This window comes from Xiphophorus hellerii, chromosome 15 (assembly GCF_003331165.1).
Source record: "Xiphophorus hellerii strain 12219 chromosome 15, Xiphophorus_hellerii-4.1, whole genome shotgun sequence".
In the NCBI taxonomy this organism is placed as follows: Eukaryota; Metazoa; Chordata; class Actinopteri; order Cyprinodontiformes; family Poeciliidae; genus Xiphophorus; species Xiphophorus hellerii.
Window position 1 is genome coordinate 298,385 of NC_045686.1, and position 20,901 is coordinate 319,285.

General features: G+C 46.8%; 1 protein-coding gene across 2 annotated transcripts; it reads left to right on the forward strand.

The window, feature by feature from the left end:
* The first annotated feature begins 154 nt into the window (after positions 1 to 154).
* LOC116734569 (LIM domain-binding protein 3-like) lies at positions 155 to 20,613 on the forward strand. 2 transcript variants are annotated; one of them, XM_032586046.1, is made up of 14 exons: positions 155 to 240; positions 2,421 to 2,556; positions 6,993 to 7,144; positions 7,260 to 7,329; positions 9,416 to 9,438; positions 10,994 to 11,182; positions 12,456 to 12,607; positions 12,679 to 12,721; positions 14,786 to 14,994; positions 15,814 to 16,180; positions 16,254 to 16,434; positions 17,408 to 17,528; positions 18,705 to 18,820; positions 18,887 to 20,613. In XM_032586046.1, exons 2-14 carry the CDS (start codon positions 2,461 to 2,463, stop codon positions 18,974 to 18,976), a joined length of 1,809 nt encoding a protein of 602 aa, XP_032441937.1. In that variant the 5' UTR covers positions 155 to 240; positions 2,421 to 2,460; the 3' UTR covers positions 18,977 to 20,613. The 2 variants fall into 2 exon arrangements, with proteins under 2 accessions (XP_032441937.1, XP_032441938.1); XM_032586047.1 differs by lacking the exons at positions 12,456 to 12,607; positions 12,679 to 12,721.
* Positions 20,614 to 20,901: the final 288 nt, after the last annotated feature.

Here is a 20,901-nt window from a genome sequence, read left to right on the forward strand (position 1 = left end):
TTAATGAAGCTGTGTGTGTGTGTGTGTGTGTGTGTGTGTGTGTGTGTGTGTGTGTGTGTGTGTGTGTGTGTGTGTTGTTTACAGTAGCTCTGAGGCTCCTGCCTCTTTAAATCAAAATCCCGTTAATGAAAATCCCCTGTAGCTCCCCCCCCCCTCCGGTCTCCCTCCGCTCCGTGGCAGGGAGTTCGGACGGGACCGGAGCTGGATCCCGGACCGCCGCAGACCCGTGCTCCCAGCCAGGTACGGTACCGTTCACCTTTAGCTGCAGCGCCCCTCCTCCCCCCGGGTCACCGAGACTGCCTCCTCCCCCCGGCAGCTGCTGTCCGAACCGGACGAAGCTGCGCTCTGGGTCTGGACTCTCCCCGACAGGTTCGGGTTGATTTCGGGGTGTTTGCTGGTTTCTGTGCACAGGGCGGCCCTGCTGGGCGGAGCTGAGAGCCGGGGCGGGGTTACCTGGCTCAGGTGGAAAGTCATCAGCCTGTTTCTATGAGAGGCTGCAGCTTTTAGTTCACAGGCTGAAAACATTTCTCCAGTCAGTTGCTCTGCTGGTTCTGATCCGGATCTCCTGGGCTGGTTCTGGTCCAGTTCCTCTGGTTCTGTCAGGCTGATGGAGCAGCAGAGCTGACCTTTACTCAGCCTGAGCCCGAGGAGGGGACGCTCCATTTACCAGCCGGTCTGACCTTTCAGACGGGGCCACTTTATTAGGTACACCTGATGGATGGATCGAGCAGCTGCTCTCTGTGGTTTCCCTTCAGAGGCTGGCCCGGTTCTGCAGAACCATTGATCTGGATCTCTGTTAGGGTCCACAGGTTGGTCCGATTGGGAGGAAGGGTGGATCCAAAGCCTGCAGATCCTCAGCAGCATCTCTGTCAGATTCCTCTCTAAACTTAGTCGGTGACATTCGACGCTGAGCAGAACCAGCTGCTCTGGGATCAGCCTCCCTGCCCTGAACAACAGGCTACATGCTACAGGGTACAGGCTACATGCTACAGGTTACAGGCTACATGCTACATGTTACAGGCTACAGGTTACATGCTACAGGTTACAGGCTACATGCTACAGGGTACAGGTTACATGCTACAGGCTACAGGCTACAGGCTACAGGTTACAGGTTACATGCTACAGGTTACAGGCTACATGCTACAGGGTACAGGTTACATGCTACAGGGTACAGGCTACATGCTACAGGTTACAGGCTACATGTTACAGGTTACATGCTACAGGTTACAGGCTACAGGTTACAGGCTACATGCTACAGGGTACAGGTTACGTGCTACAGGTTACATGCTACAGGTTACAGGCTACAGGTTACAGGCTACATGCTACAGTTTACAGGTTACATGCTACAGGTTACAGGCTACATGCTACAGGTTACAGGTTACATGCTACAGGTTACAGGCTACATGCTACAGGTTACATGCTACAGGTTACAGGCTACATGCTACAGGTTACAGGCTACATGCTACAGTTTACAGGCTACAGTTTACATGCTACAGGCTGCATGCTGCAGGTTACATTCTACAGGGTACAGACTAAATGCTACAGGGTACATGCAACAGGTTACAGGCTACATGCTAAAGGTGACATGCTACAGGCTACATGCTACATCCATGATCCAGGTTGGGGTTAGCATCAGGGAAAGCAGTTATTCGAGGTCTTTTTAATGATGGTCATCTAGACTGAAACCAACTGAAACCTGGTGAGGATCCGTTTCTACTCCTGGTTCTGGATGGTTCTGGACTGATGGCATCATTCCTCAAACTAATCAGGTTCACGAGTAAAGCCGCCTGAGAAGCTGCTGCATTGAATATGCTAGTCACTAGCAGCTAGTGTTAGCTTTGGCTAAGCTAGCATTAAAATTTTTGTTAGCATTGGGTAGGCTAACAACTAGCATACCAGGGATTACTGCTGGGCAGCGCTGACTGACAAGACATACTGGATCCAGTAGGTTCTGGTCCTAGAGGTCCCAGTGAACTGGTTCTGGTCCCACTGGTTCTGGTCCAGTGTTTCAGTGTTTCTGTGGTTCTTGTCCCTGTGGTTCTGGTTCTGGTTCTGGTCCCAGTGAGGTATTTGGCCTCCTGTCGCTGACCTTTTCCGTATCGGACCTCTCGGCGCTATCAGCTCCAGATAACGAGACGTTTCCTGCCGGCTCCTGATTGTGTCCGTGGGAGACCCTGTAGAGCCGGTGGGTTGGGGGTCTGGAAGAATCTGAGGGTCTAAATTAACCCGGTGAATCACGGCGAGCCTGGCATTCCCCGTCTCTCCTTTCACGCCATATAAGTCCTAGCCCTCCTCCCGGCCCGCGCCCCCTCCCACAATGCCGCGCTGCGATCCCCGACTATTCTTAGCGCCGCTCCGCACCGCCTCGTCTTCCTCAGCCTTCCTCCTGCCTGTCCATTCAGACGGTTCCTCTCTTCCAGAGCGTCTCTGCGGTTCGGAGCCGAGGACCCGCCTGGAGGAATGAGCTGCTACACGGTGACCCTACCGGGCCCCGGGCCCTGGGGCTTCAGGCTGCAGGGGGGCAAGGACTTCAACATGCCGCTGACCGTCTCCAGGGTAAGCATGGGGTCCGATCCGCCAGGGTTCGATCCGGCAGAGGGGTGTCAATACTTCTGGAGAGGTTCTGGTTGGACTGAGAGTCTTTGCTGAACCAATCAGCCTCCAGCTCCGGTTTCATCATCAGGGAGACGTTGCAGTGAAGCTGCTTGTTGCTCCCCATCAGCCCAGGACTTCCTGCTGAGTCGGGCCTGTTGCTGTGGCCCCTCATGGCCCCGGCAATCCTCCATAGCCCTGGTGGCCCCCCATGGCTCTGGCGGCCCCCCATAGCCCTGGTGGCCCCCCATGGCTCTGGTGGCCCCCCCATGGCCCCGGCAATCCTCCGTAGCCCCGGCGGCCCCCGATGACTCTGGCGGCCCACCATGGCCCCCCATGGCCTCCATGGCCCCTGAAAGCAGAGCTGCAGCTTCTAAAACTGGACCGGGTTTATGTTTCCAGAGCTCGGTCTCTGAACAGCCGGTTCTGTCTTCACTGCTGACATCTGCTCTGGTTCTGCTGGTTCTACTGGGCCCGTCTGTTGGTGACTCTGGAAGGAAACTCCAGAACAATAAAAACGGTTTTAATCCAGAAGTGTGGTTCTGCTGAGGTTCTGGAAGCTCAGGTTGCTCTGACAGTGACCAGTGGTCGGCTCGGCTAACTGAAATTAGCTAAGCTAACCCTAAAACGCTAATCATAAACATTAGTTCTGCTAATGCTAACTCATTCATTCATTTGTTCTGCACTTGCTATTTGTTCAGTTCAGTTTATTTATAAAATAAACCAATGCAAGGAGAGGAAACAACAAACTTCAAAATAAGAGCATGAATATAAACGCCCAACTACCTGAAGAATTATTAAGTCGATAACTAAAACTTCAAATTTATGCTTTATTATCTGTTTGGAACAGTTAATTTAGGGGAAGCAAAGTGCGGTAAACATTTTCAAAGTTAGCATAGCCGCTAACTGAAATGTTAGCTCTGCTATTAGCGGAGTAGCGTAACTGTGTCCTCCACTGCTAGCTGCCTTCAGGTCATCTGCATCGTTGGTTCTACTGTCTTCCTTCCTCTTGACATCAGTCCTTAGATTCTCTACAAGGTTCTGGTCAGGCCTGTTAGCTGCTGTTGCCATGGTGATAAACTGGTACCGTTTGTAATGTGGGTCGGTTCCAAGTCCTGCTGGAAATTGAAATCAGCGTCTCCTTAAAACTTGTTATCAGAGGGAAGCGTGAAAAGCTTCAAAATGTTCTGATAAACAGCTGAGTTTACACTTTTTCCTTCCACTGAACTTTCCACTCATAGTGTCCCAGCTCTCAGTAGCAACCCGTGTCGTTAGAAATGAGTGTTTTCTGAAAGGTTCTGATCGGTCCAGTAGAACCGCTCTGTCATAAAGAAATTTTTATTGGTTTGATCTGATGGTTCTGTTGGTTCTGTTGTGGACCGGTGTCTTACGAAGCCTCTCATGTTCTGATTGATTTGGACCCGACATTTTTATCCAGAGGGAAGCAGCAGCTCGGTTCTGGTTCTGGTCCCAGGTCACCTGGTTCAGATGTCAGAACCTCATGTGGGCGCCTTGAGGTTCTACTGATGTTGGACTTTAAATGTTCTGAAGGTGTCAGGAGAACCAGAACCATCAGTGAGACATGAAGCGCTCCTGGAAAAATTCATTTCTATAATTTATTTATTAATCTGGATTATTTAATGTTCTAACGGTATCATCAGCTGTTTCTGGGTCAGAACCATCACAGTTCTACCATTTTAAAGTCAAAGTTATTCCCACCAAATTAGCCTGGAAGAACCTCAGGTGGTTCTGTGGTTCTGCTCCAGTCTGCAGGAGGTTCAGGTAATCCAAAGGTTGATGTTGCCATGGTAACCAGCAGGCTTTCGGCTGCTGTAGCTAAGCTGCCTACAGGGGCCAGAAGAACCTTTTTGGAGCAAACATCAGGTTTTCTCTGGTTCCTCGTTTATATGGGTCCAAACTGCAGGAAAGTTCTGGTATAAAGGTTCTGTTGGGTTAAGTTCTGAATGGAAACCCGTCCAGTAAAAGGTTCTGGATGAATATGAGGCAGAAATCTGAGAGGTTCTGTTCATCAAGATGAATTAAAACTTTGAGAAAGGAAAGTTCTGGAACATCTGCAGAGAATCAGAACCGCCTCTGATGAATACCAGGTGGTACCAGCTGCTCTGACGAACCAGTTTAACAGAACCAGAACCGGCCATGTGGTCCAGTTCAGGAGTTCAGTCAGATTTGGATCATTTAGCCAAACTGCTGAGCAGAACTTCAGCTGATTGTAACAGTTAGCAGCTATAATTTGGGTTAATCAGAGGAAAACGTGGGTTCATTATTCAGTCATACGTTCACCATGTGATTCATTCATTCATTCATAAATGTCACAGTTTACAGCAAAATATTGAATTAGCGAGTTACATATTTACGTTTTACCAATTAAATGTTAAAACATTTCTACAAACATCTGAACTGGTTTCCCTTTAAACTGGTTTGTCCATCAGCTGAACTGGATCCAGTGACTCAGAGGGAAAGTTTGAATTTCTTCTCTCCTGTATTGTGTGATGATGCAGCTTCCCTCTGATTTCTGCTGGTTTTTGCTTCATGTTTTTGCTGCAGCAGCAGAGCGCAGCGGCTCTCTGCTCTGCAGGCGTCGCTTTTCCTGCAGCTCCGTCTTCAGCTGCTCTGTAAAGTTTACAGTGAAAGGCGAGCCGGAGGAAACCGGAGCCGTGCTGTAGCGCGGCGCTGACCCGGCCAGCACCGACCCGGCCAGCGGCTCCCACAGCTCCCATTACAGCAGCGGGGGCATCCCACATCCGCAGAGCCCAAATTAGACCTGCAGGGATCCAGGTGGATCCTGTAGTGAAGAGGTCAGAGGTCAGAAGGAAACCCACCAGTTTTATACCAAACAAATACAGAAACATCATAAATATTTACTGATTTTAAAGCGTTTTAGACCTCCGGGTTAAAGCTAAGCAGATCAGATTTAAGGCCATAAATCAGAAATATTAGATTATTGAGAGAGAATCCATCCCAGAACCAGAGGAGCTAACCAGAACCAGAACCAGAACCCTTCACGTCGGAGCCAGAACGCCGTAGATCACTGCATAATGGGACATCAGGGATTAAAACGTCAGAAACTAGATTAAACGTCTGCTGCAGGACGTAAACAACAATAACGTCTTAAAGGTCACAGCAGAAGAAGAAGCAGCTGCTCTGTCCGCCATGTTGGATAAAACATGGCCGCTCACTGAGCGCGGAGCTGATCTGCACAGTCAGTGGCTGAAATGAGCAATTTAGCATCTTAGCATTAGCAGAACTAATGGTTATGATTAGCGCTTTAGGGTTAGCATAGCTAGCTTTTAATTAGTGGTGGTCACTACAGTATAATATGGACACAAAATAATTTAAAAAATAATAATTGACCATGAATGATCCAGAAACCTGATCGTCATGGAAACGAGAAACAGTGACAGGAATATTAAATATTATAAAATTACGTTTAAAAAAATTCAACAAAGAGCTTCAGGTAGATTAACTAGTTAAAATAACTGATTTAACCCTGAACTGAAACTAGATAAAATATCTGATAACTTTATTAAAACATGAAAAATGTTTTGATGTGATTTTATAAATATTTCTGTTTTTCTATATTTCAGCTTCCTGTTGGTTTTATGTTTAGAGGTGAATAAGAATAAACTTTATTTGTTAAATTATGATTCTTCTCTTCCTGTTCAGGGATTAATGGAAGCAAAATAAATGAATTTATTCAGATTAAATTACCAGAGAAATGTATGAATCTGATCTGCACGACTCTAAATGAGCAGAACCAGACAGAAAGTTATGAGCTGAAACGTTTTGGACCAGCTGATCAGAACCAACCAGAACCAGGGATTATGGCGGCCGGTCCGGTCCGACCCGGTTCGTCTCTGGGCCAATCCCCGGCGGCCCAGAAATGTGAGCCATGCAGGCTGCGACCCGTATGTGGGTCAGAGAGGCTCCTGGGGAACCGGGCCGCAGCGCCGCCTCACAGGCCCGGCATTGTTCGGGCTCAGTGAGCAGCTTTCTGTTAAACTCCACGATCTGGTTCTGATTAATCCGGCGGCCAATCGGACCAGGAGCTGAGCTGGGGTCACGAGGTTCTGGAGGGTCAGAGAAGTTCTGAAAGGTTCTGGAGGTTTCCACATGATGGCGTCATGCTGGAGGTTAAAGGTGACTTCTGACAGGTCATGTTCACCTGGAAGGTTCTGGTCCGGTTCTCCCCTCTCAGCCCACTCTGACCTGGTTCTGTCTCCCAGTGAGATTATTTGTCCCCAGATTACAGTAATCTGAGTGAACGGATGATAAATCGATCTGTTCTCATTCCACTGATTGTTTCTTGGAACGCCAGCGGTAATCTGTCGTGGCGCTGACCCGTTCTCTGTGTTCTGGCCCGGTTCTGTCTGTTGAGACAGATCACGCCGGGCAGCAAGGCGGCGCAGGGGAACCTGATCCAGGGCGACGTCATCGTGGCCATCGACGGCGTCAGCACCGAGGGGATGACCCACCTGGAGGCCCAGAACAAGATCAAGATGGCGCACCACAGCCTGGCGCTCACCATGACCAAGTGAGGACCAGAGGTCCCCTGAGGTCACCTCAGGGTTACCTGAGGTCACCTCGAGGTCACCGGAAGTCTTCTCACCTGCAGAACCAGCAGCGCTCTCATGTTTTTTCCTCTGCAGGTCGAAGCGTCCCGTTCCCATGGCGCTGCCCAGAATGGACGCCATGATTCCCATGATCCCTCACCAGCAGGTAGCTCCGCCCCCTGACTACAGCTTCACTGAAGCATCAGCTGCTCATGGTTCAGAAACTCTTTGCTGCCTCCAGTGGCGACATGAGGAACTGCTACAAATGGCTATAAAAACCACTTGCAGCAGAAAGTCTAAACTCTTAGAATGTTGCATTAAAGTGGAAACGTCTCACCAGTCGTCTCTCACAGTGATGTAATGATTATGGCTGCAGCTGACTGGTTGCCATGGAGATTAACTGAGGAGCCCAACCAAGTCATAGAGGTGATTGTACTTTACAGAAACTTCACATTTATTCTTAAAACATCCGTTTCTCATCAGTCTGATCTGATATTCTGATTTTCTGAGAAAATGAATTTTGGGTTTTCTTTACCTGAAGCCATAATCAATAAAACTTATAAAGGCTTAAAATATTTTAGTCTCTGTGAGATGAATCTATTTAAAATGTTTTTCACTTTCTGAGATGACTGGTGAGAAATATTAAACTTTTTCACAATACTCTGATGTTTTGAGATTTATTAAAAATAAGATGAGATTTATTTGTCATTGTCATCAACAGATTACAACGAGATTGAGATTAAATGAACGGAGACAGTTGATCTATTTCTACTGCTGGATTATTAATCTGTCTGCTGCACCAATAATCAAACAATAGAAAACTGATAGATTTAAATTAAAGCAACAATGTCGGATGAATCATTCCCAGCAGCGCAGGGCACTCTGGGTAAATACAACCAAAGCTAACGTGCTAGCCTAGCGCTAGCAGCAGAAATGGCTCCTGGTCTTCAGCCAAAGACTAAAGAGAAATCCTCCAACACTAAAATCTGACGCCTCCATCTTGTTTCCATCTGGTGAAGAAGGAAGTTGCTCTCAGCGTCTTCAGAGGTTTTTGTGTCGTTTCCTTCAGTGGTTCTTGGTGCAGCGCCCCCACAGGCCAGGAGGGGAACAGGTTGGTTTGACTCAGAACCACAGCAGCTGGAGGTGGAGCAGATGTTCTGGTTCCAGTAGAACCGGGTCAACCCGACCATCAGCAGGGAAACAGACTGAATGTAAATGTTTTGGGTTAGAATAAAACCTTCGCCGTTAAATCGTTGAAAGGGATTTCAGTTGCAGTTTTTATTTCTGTTGTACCAAAAATCCTCAACATAAATCTGATAGTTTGAAGATAAAATATACCAAGCGAATCGTTAAATATGGTCCAGATTTATATTTTTTAACAAAGTGTGATTTTAGTTTTAAACTGGATAAGTCCTGCTGTGAGTCTGTCTCTCAGATGACCCCTCATGTCTCCTCCTCCGCCCGGCGCCGCAGGTAAACGGCCGTGCATCGGTGCCGCCCCAGCCTGCGGCGGCTGGCTCTCCAGGAAGGAGCGGCGCGGCGCCCAGCCCCCGCCACCGGGGGCAGTATAACTCCCCCATCGGCCTGTACTCAGAGGAGACTCTGAGGGAGATGGCGGCCATGCAGGCGGGGTACGTAGAGAGTATGCCACTAACGCTGCTGACCTTTGACCCCTGGGAGGAGGAACCAAACCTGATCAGAACATTTAGACATGAAACGTTTAGCTGAAGCGGTGAGGTCAGTTAATGCAGAGCGGCGTTCCTGCAGCGATTCTTCAGCTGGGTTACCGTGCCAACGCCGAGGCCGGACACCTGTCGGAGCCAGGGCGTCTCTAAAGGTCAGGGATAACCTGACCCCACCCCAACACGCGCCACAAGGGTCCAGAACTGAAATTATAGACGATGGTTGACTTAGAGAGGGATTAAACCAAAACATGCTCAGCATTTAATCCAGAAGAAACCAAACCTGGAGTCAGATTCAGCAGCAGCCAGAGTCTGAACAGGCCAGAGATCTGGAGCTGCTCCGGTTTAAACACAACGAGAACCAACGCGTTCTGGTTCTGGAACCAGATTACAGGTGGTACCGGCCTGTTTGGAGGAGGATCTGAAGGTTCTTGATGAAGAACGCCTCCTGCTGTCAGGACGATGTTCCTGAAGGACGCTGATCTTCATTTCTTCTTCATGTGAAGTCCTTTATTCAGCCTCTGATGATTTTTCTTCTTCTTCTGTTTCTGTCGTCTGTTTGTCTCCAAGGTTTTCTGCCCCGCTCCTCCCAAGTTAGTATCCTGTCTCTGCTGTGTGTCTGACGGTTTGCTGTGGTTCTGCTGGACGTCTGTAGATTAGCACGAATCTTTAGCTGCTGGAACAAACCTCAGTGGGTAGTTCAGTGTTTTTAGGAGTGAAAATGTCTTGATTAGAAAATGTTTCAGGATTTAATCTCTTAATCCCTTTTATTTCTGTCTCAATGTCAGATTATCACAGTATTCAGCGTTTTACACCAAATCCAGTTCAACAGAACTTCTTAGTTTTAGCTTTAAACCCAAAACCTTCCTGCAGACTGCATGCTGCCCGAGTGCATGAGCTGCATCATTATTATAATTATTATTATTATTGTTATTATTATTATTGAAAGATTTTTCCACAGTTAGAAGTAAAGATGAAAGTCACAGAATTGTTCTGGGAAAATGGGACATAGTTTTAATTCTTTGTTTGTGACGTTTATTCAGTTCCAAGTTTGGTTTCACGAATAGTTTTCTAATCAATTTGAGGACATTTAGTTATGTTGATTTACAGTAGAGTTTCCAATGCATCCCAATGTGTTTCCAACGCATCTTCAACACGTCCAAAAGACGTCCCCAGTGCTTCACAAACACGTCTCCAATGCATCTCCAACGCGTCCCCAATAAGTCCCAAACGCTTCCCCAATCCCATCCCCAATGTGTCCCCAATGCGTTCCATAGATGTTCCCAATGCGTCCCTAATGCATCTCCAACACGTATCCAACGCGTCCCAAACTCTTCCCCAAGCCCATCCCCATTACGTCCCCAATGAGTCTCCAACAGATCTTTAACACGTATCCAACGCGTCCCCAATAAGTCTAAAATAATTCCCCAATGCGTCCCCAATAAGTCTAAAATAATTCCCCAATGCGTCCCCAATTCGTCCCAAAGGCGTCCCCAATGCATCTCCAACACGTCTCCAACGTGTCCCCAATGCGTCCCCGCTGAGTACCAAACGCTTCCCCAATCCCATCCCCAATGCGTCCAAAAGACGTCCCCAGTGCTTCCCAAACACGTCTCCAATGCATCTCCAATGTGTCCTCAATGTTTCCCAAATGTGTCCCCAATGAGTCTCCAACGGATCTTTAACACGTATCCAACGCGTCCCCAATAAGTCCCAAATGCTTCCCCAAACGCATCCCCAATGTGTTCCCAATGCATCCTAAACGGGTTCCCAATTTGTCCCAAAGATGTCCCCAGTGTGTCCCAAAGGCATCCCCAATGCATCTCCAACACGTCTCCAACGTGTCCCCAACGCGTTCCCAATGCGTTCCATAGATGTTCCCAATGCGTTCCATAGATGTTCCCAATGCGTCCCATAGATGTTCCCAATGCGTTCCAAACTCGTCTCCTATGTGTCTTGATGTTCTGGTTGATTCCAGTCCAGTCCTGCTTGCTGGTTCTGAGGTGAACCGGGCCTGTGGTGTGTTTGCTGTGAGCATGCAGCTTTCTGGTTGGTTCTTCTTCTTCTTCTTCTTGTTTTAAACACAAACCCAGTCGTCCAACCGTCCTGTCCTCCGTGTCTTCCTGGTCTTGTCCGTCCTGCCCTCAGTGCCGGCTTCAGCCCCGGCGTGCTGAAGGACTCGGGCCTGTCGGCCCAGAAGACCATCGAGGTGACGGGTCCAGGCGGGAAGGCCACCATCATCCACGCCCAGTACAACACGCCCATCAGCCTGTACTCACAGGACGCCATCATGGACACCATCGCCGGCCAATCGCAGTCCAAGGGACACGATGCTGGGTAGGACGCTGCCCGATGTCCAACTCTTTGGACAAGTCGGTGCTTTGGGTAAAATCTGACCTCCGTGAAGGTTCTGGTTCTGTTGGGTCCAGTTCTAAGCAGCTGAACTGCCTGAGCTCAGTCGTCCACTTCTCAGCTTTTATTCTCCTGTTTCATTCAAAGGTCCGTTTATTGACTTCTCACTCTGCTGGGTTCTTGGTTCTGGTTCTGTGAATTCTAGGAGATCCAGACTCTGGTTCTGGTTGCTCTTCTTGATGACCTTTGCTGTCGGAAGGATCAATAATCACCCAAAATATCAGGACATAACAGACGGTTCTGATGCTCTGATGGTGTTGGTTCTGTTCTGGTATCAGGTTGTTTTTGTTCTGGTTCTTTCCTGGTTTCAGTTCTGTAATAATGTTCTGGTTCTGGTTCTGATCAGCTTTGGTTGGCCTGTAGGTTCTGCTGTCGTGGTTCCCTTCATTTCTTATTTCACTGTGATGGACAGAAAATACAGAAACTGATTTTTATTACTAATTATTTATATTTAGAACAAACAATAAAAACTCATATTAAAATAATTTCTGATGTGTAAAAAGACAAAAACTTTTAGAAAACAAACCAGAAAATCTTAAAAACATGAGTATTAGGCCAGACTGAAAAAACTGAGCATGAAGTCAGAACATCAGCAAAATAAAAATACGATTTTCCTGAAAATAAAGTTATAAAATTGTTTGTCAGGATTTCAGACTCCGTCGTTTCAAACTTTTACTGACAATAATAATAATTTGATGCTGAATTGTTAAAAGATTAAACGTTTTCTTTTTTATTAAATTGATACCAAATATAATTTCACAAGATGCTCAAAATTTCTTATTTTATTTTTAATAATTTTTCTTGGAGGAGTTGTCATAAAATTATAACTTTATTCTAAAATATTTCTCAGCCTGATCCTACTTTATTTTATCTTTAATTAGAAACACGTGAGATCCTGTAAGAGCTGAGATTGACCCTGAATGACCCCAGATTGACCCCAGATTGACCCTGAGGTCTGGAGGTGAAAAATGTCGACAGAAGAGAAAAACTCTGAATGTTCTGATCCGGTTTCTCTTCTGGTCATTTCCTGATTTTTTTCCTCTTCCCATCACTAAGCATCAAGTCCAGTCAGTGTGTCTTTAACCAGTCAACCCAGTTAAACCAGTTAAACCAGTTAACCCACTCAGATTGAGGATCCGGAGCTCTTCCAGCTCTGGGACTGATCGATGCTCCTGACCCGGTTCGGTTCTGGTTGCAGTCGTGTCTCTGTTAGCGACCGGCTGGTGGACAGCGCCTCTCCGGTCTACCAGGCGGTCCGGACCACAGACCAGAACCAGAACGACTGGAGCCGCCGCAGCGCCCAGTCCAAGACCTTCCAGCTGCTGGCCCACCTGACCCACACCGAGCCCAGTAGGTCTGGTTCTGCTGGTTCTGGAGGAGAAAGGCGGAGCGATCAATCGGTTCTTTATTTCTGCTTCCAGCTCAGCAGCAGGATGAGGATGAGGAGGTGATGAAGAGGAGCAGGTAGACTCGGCCTCCTCACCTTAGCCCACCCCCCACCCCCACCCCCCACTGACCCAAACCTCACCTGGAGGTCCAGCTTTTCTCCACCTGCATGCAGTGAGTGTGTGTGGCCAGCAGGGGGAGCCGCTGCTCTGCAGGCTGATCTGGATCCACTGGATCTCTGGAACCGAGACGAAAACGGATCCAAAATAGATCCAGAATGTCAGAACCTCATGATGGGAGCATAGAGCTACAGATCCAGAGTGGATCAGTCTTCTCTGTGTGAACCATGAAGAGGTTCTGACCCGGAGAACACATCGGGTGTTTCAGTCGCCTCACTTTATTTTAACAGGAAAACTAAAATAAACACATAGCAGACAAACATTAATAAAACTTAATATTTTATAATAAATCGTCTCTGTGCTGCCGGGTTTCTAGCATCAGTTACCATGGCAACAGACACAGGAAGTTAGAAACCTGAGCAGAATGTAAAGTTTCTCTGTCATCAGGTCTCCTGTTGCTTCAGAGACGTTTCCGTTTGATTATTATGAATCTCTGAACCTAAAATCTCATCGACTTCCTGAGATTATCCTCATGCTGACCCGAAACCTGAGGATGGAAACCGATTCTCTGAATGTGAAATCCTTCAGTCCGAGTTTCTCTGGAGGCAGAAACAGCAGAGAAGCATCATGTGACGTAACAGGCTCCGCCCACCGGCCCGCCGCCTCCGCCGCCCCCAGGCTCTTTGCTCATCATCCTCCATTAATCCATCGATCCTCCAGGCTCCACTCATCCTGGATCGATGGCAGCAGAGGTCGGCTGTTTCCTCCAGAGAGTTTATTTTGTCTCTGGGAGGAAGAGGAAGCAGATTAGATCCACATGAAGGTCGACTTCCTGCTGGAAACAGTTTAATAAACCTTCAGTTCATTTAACTCCTTATGAAACAGCAGAAATGTTCAAATGGCAGCTTCACAACAGTAAGAAACAGGACAGTTTTAATATTTCTGATGTTCCTGTGCTTTTATGTGAAATCCTGCAAGAAATAATAAAACTTGTTTCAGAACCACGAAAAATAACAAACATTATTTAATATTGTTTGGTTATTTATTTCTAACAATATTAATTCAGAAGCTTTAACCCTTGAAGAAAAATTTAATTAACTTCACAGTTTAAACCTTAATGTCACAAAACAGCACCTTTTATTAAACTGTAATAAAGATTAATATTTAACTTTCACTGCATTAAATCTTTCATATATATATATATAAATACATACATATACAGTATATATATATATATGTTTATGAGAACAAAATTTTTTTTGCCTGTTTTTGCCAAAATAAAAGAAAGATGTTTTTGAAGGAGAAAATCCCAAAGTCCACAATATTTTCCAAGGATAAACATAATAATTAATTAATAACATTGATTATGATGGATTATAACACATTTTACCATTAGATCCAAAAAGGATTCAGAATTTAAAAAAACAGTAAAAGATGTGAGGAGGAGTCTAACATGGAGATGATGTCATGGAGGAACGTCTGACCTCTTCCTCCTCCTCCTCTTCCTCGCCGCTCCAGATCTAATAAAGCTCTAATCACATTGATCCAACATCCAGCTGCTGCTCCCAGTCTGGATCCATCCTGAAACATTCCTGACTCCCAGCAGATCATCTGTCCTCTGATTGGATGAAACTCAGCAGATCATCAGCAGCTTGTTGATGTGAATGTAGAAGGTTGACAGGACGCAGTAGAGGTCAGAGGTCAGAGGTGAGGAAGTGTTGGGAGTTTTCCTGTGGATTTCAGTCTGCAGAGAGAGAGGCGGTGCGTTTAAGTGTTTCACAGAGAGTGGGACATCAGGCCGCCTGCTGAGCTGATTGGTCGATTAAAGAGGCAGAAATATTAATGAAGAAACTTTGGGATGGATGGAGAGAGAGATCACTACCAGGTCACTCCAAACAGCCAATCAGAGGCTCTGTAGCCTGACCAATCAGAGGACAGTCTGTGATGAAGACTCCTCCTTCAGATGAAGGTTTTGCTGTGGGAGTTGAACCTTCGACCTCAACGCGTTTCTGTGCTTTTCCAGCCAGTACGGGATGGCCCCGCCCACGCACCAGGCTCCACCCCCTCAGCAGTACCAGCCAATGCCGCAGCAGTTCCAGCCGATGCCCCCGCTCTACCAGCAGCCCCCCCCACTCCAAGCCCCGCCCACCCAGCAGAGCTCCATCCAGATCCCCGTTGGCTCCGCCCCCCCGAAGGTGGTCAGCACAGCCTGCATCTTCCCCTCCCAGCCAGGTGAGGCAGCATGAATGTGGCGGCCACCAGAGGGCGCACATCAGCAGATATCAGGCGTAACCAGAACACCTGGCAGTCAGCGTGAAGGTCAGAGGTCACCATCGCTGATGCTCAGAGTCTCAAAAGGCTTCAGCAGAAGTTAAGGTCATGTTGAGTTCAGGAACCAATCCAGTACACTACTAGGTACTACTAGCTACAAAGCTAACCATGCTAATTGCTAGTGCTATACCGTCACTGTATGCAGCAGAAGCTTATTTAAAAGATAACACTGTATTTAGGAGAAGCTAATGCTGAAACCAGAGTTATTTCTCTCCTAGCTTCTGTTTTATAGTTGTTGAGTTTTGCTAGCGCTGATGCTAATTTAGCCTCTGATGCTATTTTAGCCTCTGATGCTAATTTAGCCTCTGATGCTGTCCTTACAGTACAGGACAAAGGACAGGACATGTTAGACTGTTTACTATTCTGCAGTGATGCATTCTGGGTAGCAAATCATTTCTCTACCTCATGTTCTCCACCATTATGAGGACAGGAAATGGAACTGCTGCTTAAACAGACTTCAAAATAAGAGCATGAATATAAACAAACTGGAAGAATTCCAAACAGTCGATAACTAAAACTTCAGCAAAATGTCAAACTTTATTCAACTAAAAGTTTCAAAAGAAATACTCAAGTAAATTAGTGTTTTAGGCTGTACCTTAGTTGAAGCTAAATGCGCTAAGCTCTTCCAGAGTTAGGCCGTCTGTGTTGGGTAAAAGGTCTCTGTTCAGTTTGTGATGCTATCAGACGGTATGCTAACGACCATGTTGCCTGTGGCTCCAGCTCCAGTCCCGCCCCAGCCCCGCCCTGCAGCAGCCGCGCCGGCCCCGCCCCCTGCCGCTCCTCCTCCGGGTTCCTCCACCGCCAACCGACCGCCCTGGGTGACCGACACCAACTTCGCCGATAAGTTCGACCCTGGAAAGACCACCTCCTCCTCCGTGAAGGTCCAACCGCTTCCTCAGGCGGCCCCGCCCCCGCCGGCGTACATCCCTAACCCGTCCCCCGCCGGGCCGCCCGCTCCCAGCCCCGCCCCTGTCACACCGAGCCCCGCCCCTTTCCTTCCTGTGGCAAGGGGCGTGGCTCAAAGAGCAGAGAGGTTCGCCGCCAGCAGCCGCACGCCTCTGTGTTCAGCGTGCAACAGCGTCATTAGGTACGGGCCTTGGCGTTCATCAGAGCGGCTCGTTACGGTCCATAGTGTGTGACGGTGTTGCTGTGGTCCCCAGGGGCCCCTTCCTGGTGGCCCTCGGCCGGTCCTGGCACCCCGAGGAGTTCAACTGCCACTACTGCCACGTCTCCCTGGCCGACGTCAGCTTCGTGGAGGAGCAGAACAACGTCTACTGTGAGAACTGCTACGAGGAGTTCTTCGCTCCAACCTGCGCCCGCTGCAACACCAAGATCATGGGGGTGAGGCAGACCAGGGGTCATAGGTCATCCTGACTTTCTAATGTAGTGGTTAGAAAGTCACATTGCACGTGTTTTGACTTTAAAGCTCTGAGCTGATCGAAATGGGAACACTGCTAACATGAATGAACACGTTTGTTAACAAAGTCTCCACATAGTTAGCAAGCCAGCTAATGCTAATGCTAGCACCAAGAATGTCACTGAATGCAACTCAAAAATGGCAAAAACAACGAGAAACATGCAGGATGGCTTCGTCCTCAGGGAGCTAACCGCTAGCATACAGAGCTAACATTAGCAATAGCAGAAGACATGATGCTACTGCTAGCAAAGCAATGATGTCATAGCAACACAATAATTCATGTCTGAATTAAAGTTTTATTTGTGGCTTCCTCTTTGCTGCGTGGCCGTTTCCACAGACAGAAGGAACTGACCGTCAGTGTTTTGGTGAATCCTCTTCATGCTAGCGGAGGTTACTGAAGCGTTTTGTCTTTTCACAAATAGAAACTCCTCCTCTGATGTGGGAACATTTCCAAGAGAAATAACATCTAACCTGGTACTATGAAGAGGTTCTGATGCTGGAGGACGATTGTAATGAGTTACATGTCTTAATTCACCAACAACCAAACATTTTGACCTCCATTTGTAGTTTCAACATCCTTCAACTTTGACTACAAAATTACTGCAAGAAATAAAAATGGCAGATTTGTGAAATTGGTTGGTGAGAAATCCAAACAGAAAATAGAGAAATCTATGCAGAGAGCAGATTCATAATCTATGCTTTTCTAGAAACTCGAAGTATATGAAAAATATATTTAAGGGCTAAAAAAAATAGAATTTTGCATTGTACGTCTCCTTTTAACATTACAATAGTTTATTTTTCTGATTTTTGAGTTTCTGAGGCCTTGGTTAGTATTTCCTCTGCGGTTTGTTGCCTCTGGTGTTTTCTGAGTGAAATAATGACCACATGCTGTTGCAGGAAGTGATGCACGCCCTGCGACAGACGTGGCACACCACCTGCTTCGTGTGCGCTGCCTGCGGGAAACCGTTTGGAAACAGCCTGTTCCACATGGAGGACGGGGAGCCGTACTGCGAGAAAGGTACAGCGGGCCGCTCTGGGGGCAGAACCGGGTTTATACTGGAGGCTTAATGTCCACAAACGGGGGACATGGTCCTCATGGTCCTCATGGTCCTAATGGTCCTCATGGTCCTAATGGTCCTCATTGTCCTCATGGTCCTAATGGTCCTCATGGTCCTAATGGTCCTCATTGTCCTCATGGTCCTAATGGTCCTCATGGTCCTCATGGTCCTAATGGTCCTCATGGTCCTCATGGTCCTCATGGTCCTAATGGTCCTCATGGTCCTAATGGTCCTCATGGTCCTAATGGTCCTCATGGTCCTCATGGTCCTAATGGTCCTCATGGTCCTCATGGTCCTAATGGTCCTCATGGTCCTAATGGTCCTCATGGTCCTAATGGTCCTAATGGTCCTCATGGTCCTAATGGTCCTCATGGTCCTCATGGTCCTAATGGTCCTCATGGTCCTAATGGTCCTCATGGTCCTAATGGTCCTAATGGTCCTAATGGTCCTCATGGTCCTAATGGTCCTAATGGTCCTAATGGTCCTAATGGTCCTCATGGTCCTAATGGTCCTAATGGTCCTAATGGTCCTCATGGTCCTCATGGTCCTAATGGTCCTCATGGTCCTGACAGGTGCTGCTGGTTAAAGTGGAGGAGAAACTAGATTATTAATCGGTAGGAAGTTGGTCGAGAGCAGCCGTTTTCGTTGTTATGGAGATGAAGATTTGTTTCATAAACTGATCTGTGATCATTTTAATTTCAATGCTGGTGGTGCTGCTAACTAAAAAGTTAGCTAACTCTAAAGCGCTAATCATAAAAATGATGTAGTTTCGCTAATGTTAAAGTGGAACGCCATCATAGTAAATAGTGGAAGCTAATGCTAAAGCCAATGATAAATCTGAATTTATCTGCTGTTTGAATTTAAATTGTGTCCATAAAAATGAATTTAGGAGAAGCTAAGTGTGCTAAGTTAGCAAAAACACTAAAGCTCTGAGCCAAAACCTTTGCTATTAGCAGATTAGCAGAAGTGTTCCCACCACTGGTTCTGACTGATCCACTTGTAGCTTCAGCATCCTTGATCCTTGGAATAAAAATGGTGAATTTGCTGGAAGTCCATGACCTTGTTTAGCAGTTTTGCAGCAAATACTAGCATGTTAGCGCGTTAGCAGCTTAGCGCTGTTCCGTCTGCTCTGTCAGATTACGTCGCTCTGTTCAGCACCAAGTGTCACGGCTGCGACTTCCCGGTGGAGGCTGGAGATAAGTTCATCGAGGCTCTGGGACACACCTGGCACGACACCTGTTTCGTGTGCGCGGTAAGAGCCGGCTCAGAGGCAGAGGTCAGAGGTCAGGCCGTCCCCTAAGTGCTGCTGTCTCTGCAGGTGTGCCACATGAACCTGGAGGGTCAACCCTTCTACTCCAAGAAGGACAAGCCTCTGTGCAAGAAGCACGCCCACGCCATCAACGTGTAGAGCTGAGCTGACCGAGCAGCCGCCGTGCTAACCGCCTGCTATTGATGATGATGATGATGATGATTCTGCTTCCAGACAGGAAGTCCTGCTGCTGCAGGTGACCGGGGGTCAGGTCAGAGACAGCCGGCTCCATGCTGCGCCTGCAGGGCAACATAATCCCTCAAGTTACAGACGATGGGTTGATGCTGGAAAACAAATTATTTTTAACGTCACTTTTAGTCGTTTAATAAAGTTTGATGTTTTAACACAAAGTTTTAGATTTTAAATCTGTGCCATCTTATTTATTCTAGACAGAAATCATAATTTTCTGTTTTTATTTTTTAATCAACCTGCAGAAGTGCCTGTTTGACTTTATGACTTTTATTACGTATAAAGAAGCTTTCAGCTCAACAAGAGGAGTTTGGTTCTGGTTCTGGTTCTGGTTCTGGTGCCGATCACTGACTGAACAGCATCAGATCCAGAAACTCTCCGCTGTGAAGCTTTTCTGTCTGCAGCAGCTTCATCTCAGACCCAACAGGACAAACATCCAGGAAACGATAAGGAGGCGTTTCCTGGACCTGCAGGGGGCGCTGCTGCAGACTGAGCTGATGGCGCCGATCCGCCTCCGTCTTTAACTGAAACCTTTTCTATTTATTGATCGCTGAGTGTATTCTGAAGTGTTTATTTTAGATTTTTTCTATCTGAACTGTAAACGTATCTGAGCTGCTGCAGATCAGACGCTCGGGTGTAATGGGTCCGTTCATACTGCAGAACTTCAGAACCACTTCCTCTGGATTACAAGAGGCTGCAGCTTCAGGTAAATTACACATAAACAGAAATAATCCAGACAGCAGTGAGTGTAGAGACAATCATCTCTCCACTATCTGCTGTAGTTAGAGGAGCGGTAAATCTGAAAGTTTGATCAGAATCTGGATCAGAAACCAGATTCTAATCCAGAAAATTCAAGGTTGGAACTGAGATTATTTTGGACCACAGAAACCACGCTGCTAACTATAAATACTGTTTTAGCGTCTCCTGGTGGCTAGTAGAAGAATTGCAATTAGATCTATCTTTAACCTCCATCTCTGCTGCTTCTTTTAGTTAATAAGCACCAGCAGGTATCTTTTAATATCCAGACCTCTGCTGTCAACCAGAAAGAACATCGTCCAACAGGACAGAATCATCTGCATAGAGGCGAATATTAAATATCAAATGCTATGTTTGCTAAACCGCCGCTGCGTTGGCTGAGTAGCTGTTCAGAAAACAGAAACCTGCTGCCAGAGACCTGAGGTGAATATTTCAGGTGGTCTGCATTATATCCTGGGATGTAATTCAGCTACACAACAATTTTAAACAATGTTTGAAAGTTATTTTGACTTTAATTCTCGTTGTATATTTGTAACAACTGGTTTGTGTTTTCTGATCGGACTCTGTAATTTGGTTTAACGTTCTCACAGAAATCATGAAAGCTGTTAGTTAACAAGGTTTTTGCTAATTATTGGGCTAAAATGCTTTTTATTTATGGATTTATACTCATAAACGTTTTTATAGCAGCCTCTACTGGCCGCTGAAGAAACTGCAGCCACACCAAGCCAAGAAAAAAAAAACGTAACTAAAGTCAGATCATAATTTAAATTTGTATTATTTATGGAGCAAAACAAAACCAGAATGATTTCTGATCCGTGTTTGTTTAGGCCATGCGAACAGATTATTATAAAACCCGGCAGCAGTACCTTCAGCGACCACAGGTGTCGCCAAAACCCACCTGAAAAAACGTGAGACGAGTCAGTTCAGTACGACGGAGTGTGAGGGCCAGAATACAATTTTTTAACTTGCAGAGATAACTCATAAAAATTACCAGAAGAAAGTCGTAAAATTATGAGAAAATGTTTAAATTGGAGCAAAGTTTGGGCAGAGTAGTGAAGATTTGATGTGACCCTCTCAGC

What these genes read in the sequence shown, in the direction of transcription:
- LOC116734569 (XM_032586046.1), top strand. Translation starts at nt 2,461, where the DNA reads ATGAGCTGCTACACGGTGACCCTACCGGGCCCCGGGCCCTGGGGCTTC. An exon ending in CCATGATCCCTCACCAGCAG is followed by an intron (nt 7,330 to 9,415) that starts GTAGCTCCGCCC and finishes TTTGTCTCCAAG; the next exon opens with GTTTTCTGCCCCGCTCCTCC. An exon ending in CCTGACCCACACCGAGCCCA is followed by an intron (nt 12,608 to 12,678) that starts GTAGGTCTGGTT and finishes TTCTGCTTCCAG; the next exon opens with CTCAGCAGCAGGATGAGGAT.